This window comes from Asparagus officinalis, chromosome 10, assembly GCF_001876935.1.
Source record: "Asparagus officinalis chromosome 10, Aspof.V1, whole genome shotgun sequence".
In the NCBI taxonomy this organism is placed as follows: domain Eukaryota; kingdom Viridiplantae; phylum Streptophyta; class Magnoliopsida; order Asparagales; family Asparagaceae; genus Asparagus; species Asparagus officinalis.
In genome coordinates this window covers 57051056-57052081 of record NC_033803.1, presented here as the reverse complement: position 1 = coordinate 57052081, position 1026 = coordinate 57051056, and the positions used below count along the sequence as shown (strand labels likewise).

Below are 1026 nucleotides of genomic sequence, written 5' to 3'. Positions count from 1 at the left end.
AACCTACTATCAGCTTATGTGGCTGAAACTAGGTCGAAAATGATAAATATTTTAGTAACAGCTCGAAAATGGTAAATATTTTTATAAAATAGTATACTTGAAAAGTTCTCGTTTTTTAACTGCTGTGGAAAAAAGAAACTCTAGAGAAAGATAGGCGTGGTAGAAATTTACCTAGGGTAGGGTTTTATGTATTTAAGATATCATTTGCATTAGACCCCTTAAGAAAAGCCCTATAAAAAAAATATTACTACAACTATTATCATTATAGCATAAAAACCAACTTGTAATATGATATTTACGAAGCTGCATCTAGTAGTTTATAAATGGATAAAATTTTGAAATAGACCTTTTCCAAAATAAAATTATCTATTTCGGCCTACTCGTAAAATATTTATCAAAATCGACCCAGTTTTAGCCACGCCAGCAAAAATAGGTCGGTTTTGATTAAAAATTTTCCAAACTTGGCGGGGTTGCAATTCATTGAAGTTAAATTGTATGTTAAACTCTCCGGGATTCCCATTCCCGTAGAGTTCACAATTTTTTTTAAATCAACATAGTTCCCAAAATATTTGTTAAAATCAACCTAGTTTCAACCAGTGTGGCAGAAACTATGTCTATTTTGATAAATATTTTTAGACAAGGTCTGCTTTGATTTTTTTTGGGGAATAGGTCTAATTCAACTAATAAATTATGGTTATTACATTGGCGGGCCATAGGATTTGAAGTTGTTGGAAAGTAGTTGATTACAGATATAACAAAACAAATAAAGTTTCTAATATCTGAAAAACTCATCTCGGTTCCATCGCCCTTGTCTCCATTACTTTGCAACGCTGCCCTCGCTTCATCTCTCTCTCTCTCTCTCATATTAAGAACAAGTAGAAGGGAGAAAACTATTACCAATAATAGCAAAAAAGAGAGAGAGAGAGAGAGAAAAAAAATGATCTTAATCCGATCTCTTCGCTGCCGTCTCGGCGCTCCTCGGCCATTGCATTCGTGCTTCAGCACCTCGGCGGCGGCGGCGGAGGC

The 1026-nt window shown here is 34.8% G+C and overlaps 1 protein-coding gene across 1 annotated transcript in view; it reads left to right on the top strand.

Annotated features, from left to right (window-relative positions):
• The window catches only part of LOC109825177 (biotin synthase), a 14064-nt gene continuing 13823 nt past the window's right edge, over positions 786–1026 (top strand). Inside the window, 1 exon segment of the mRNA XM_020391947.1 lies at positions 786–1026. This exon segment is cut by the window's right edge and continues 7 nt beyond it. Coding sequence (XP_020247536.1) covers positions 938–1026 — 89 coding nt within the window. The 5' untranslated portion in view covers positions 786–937.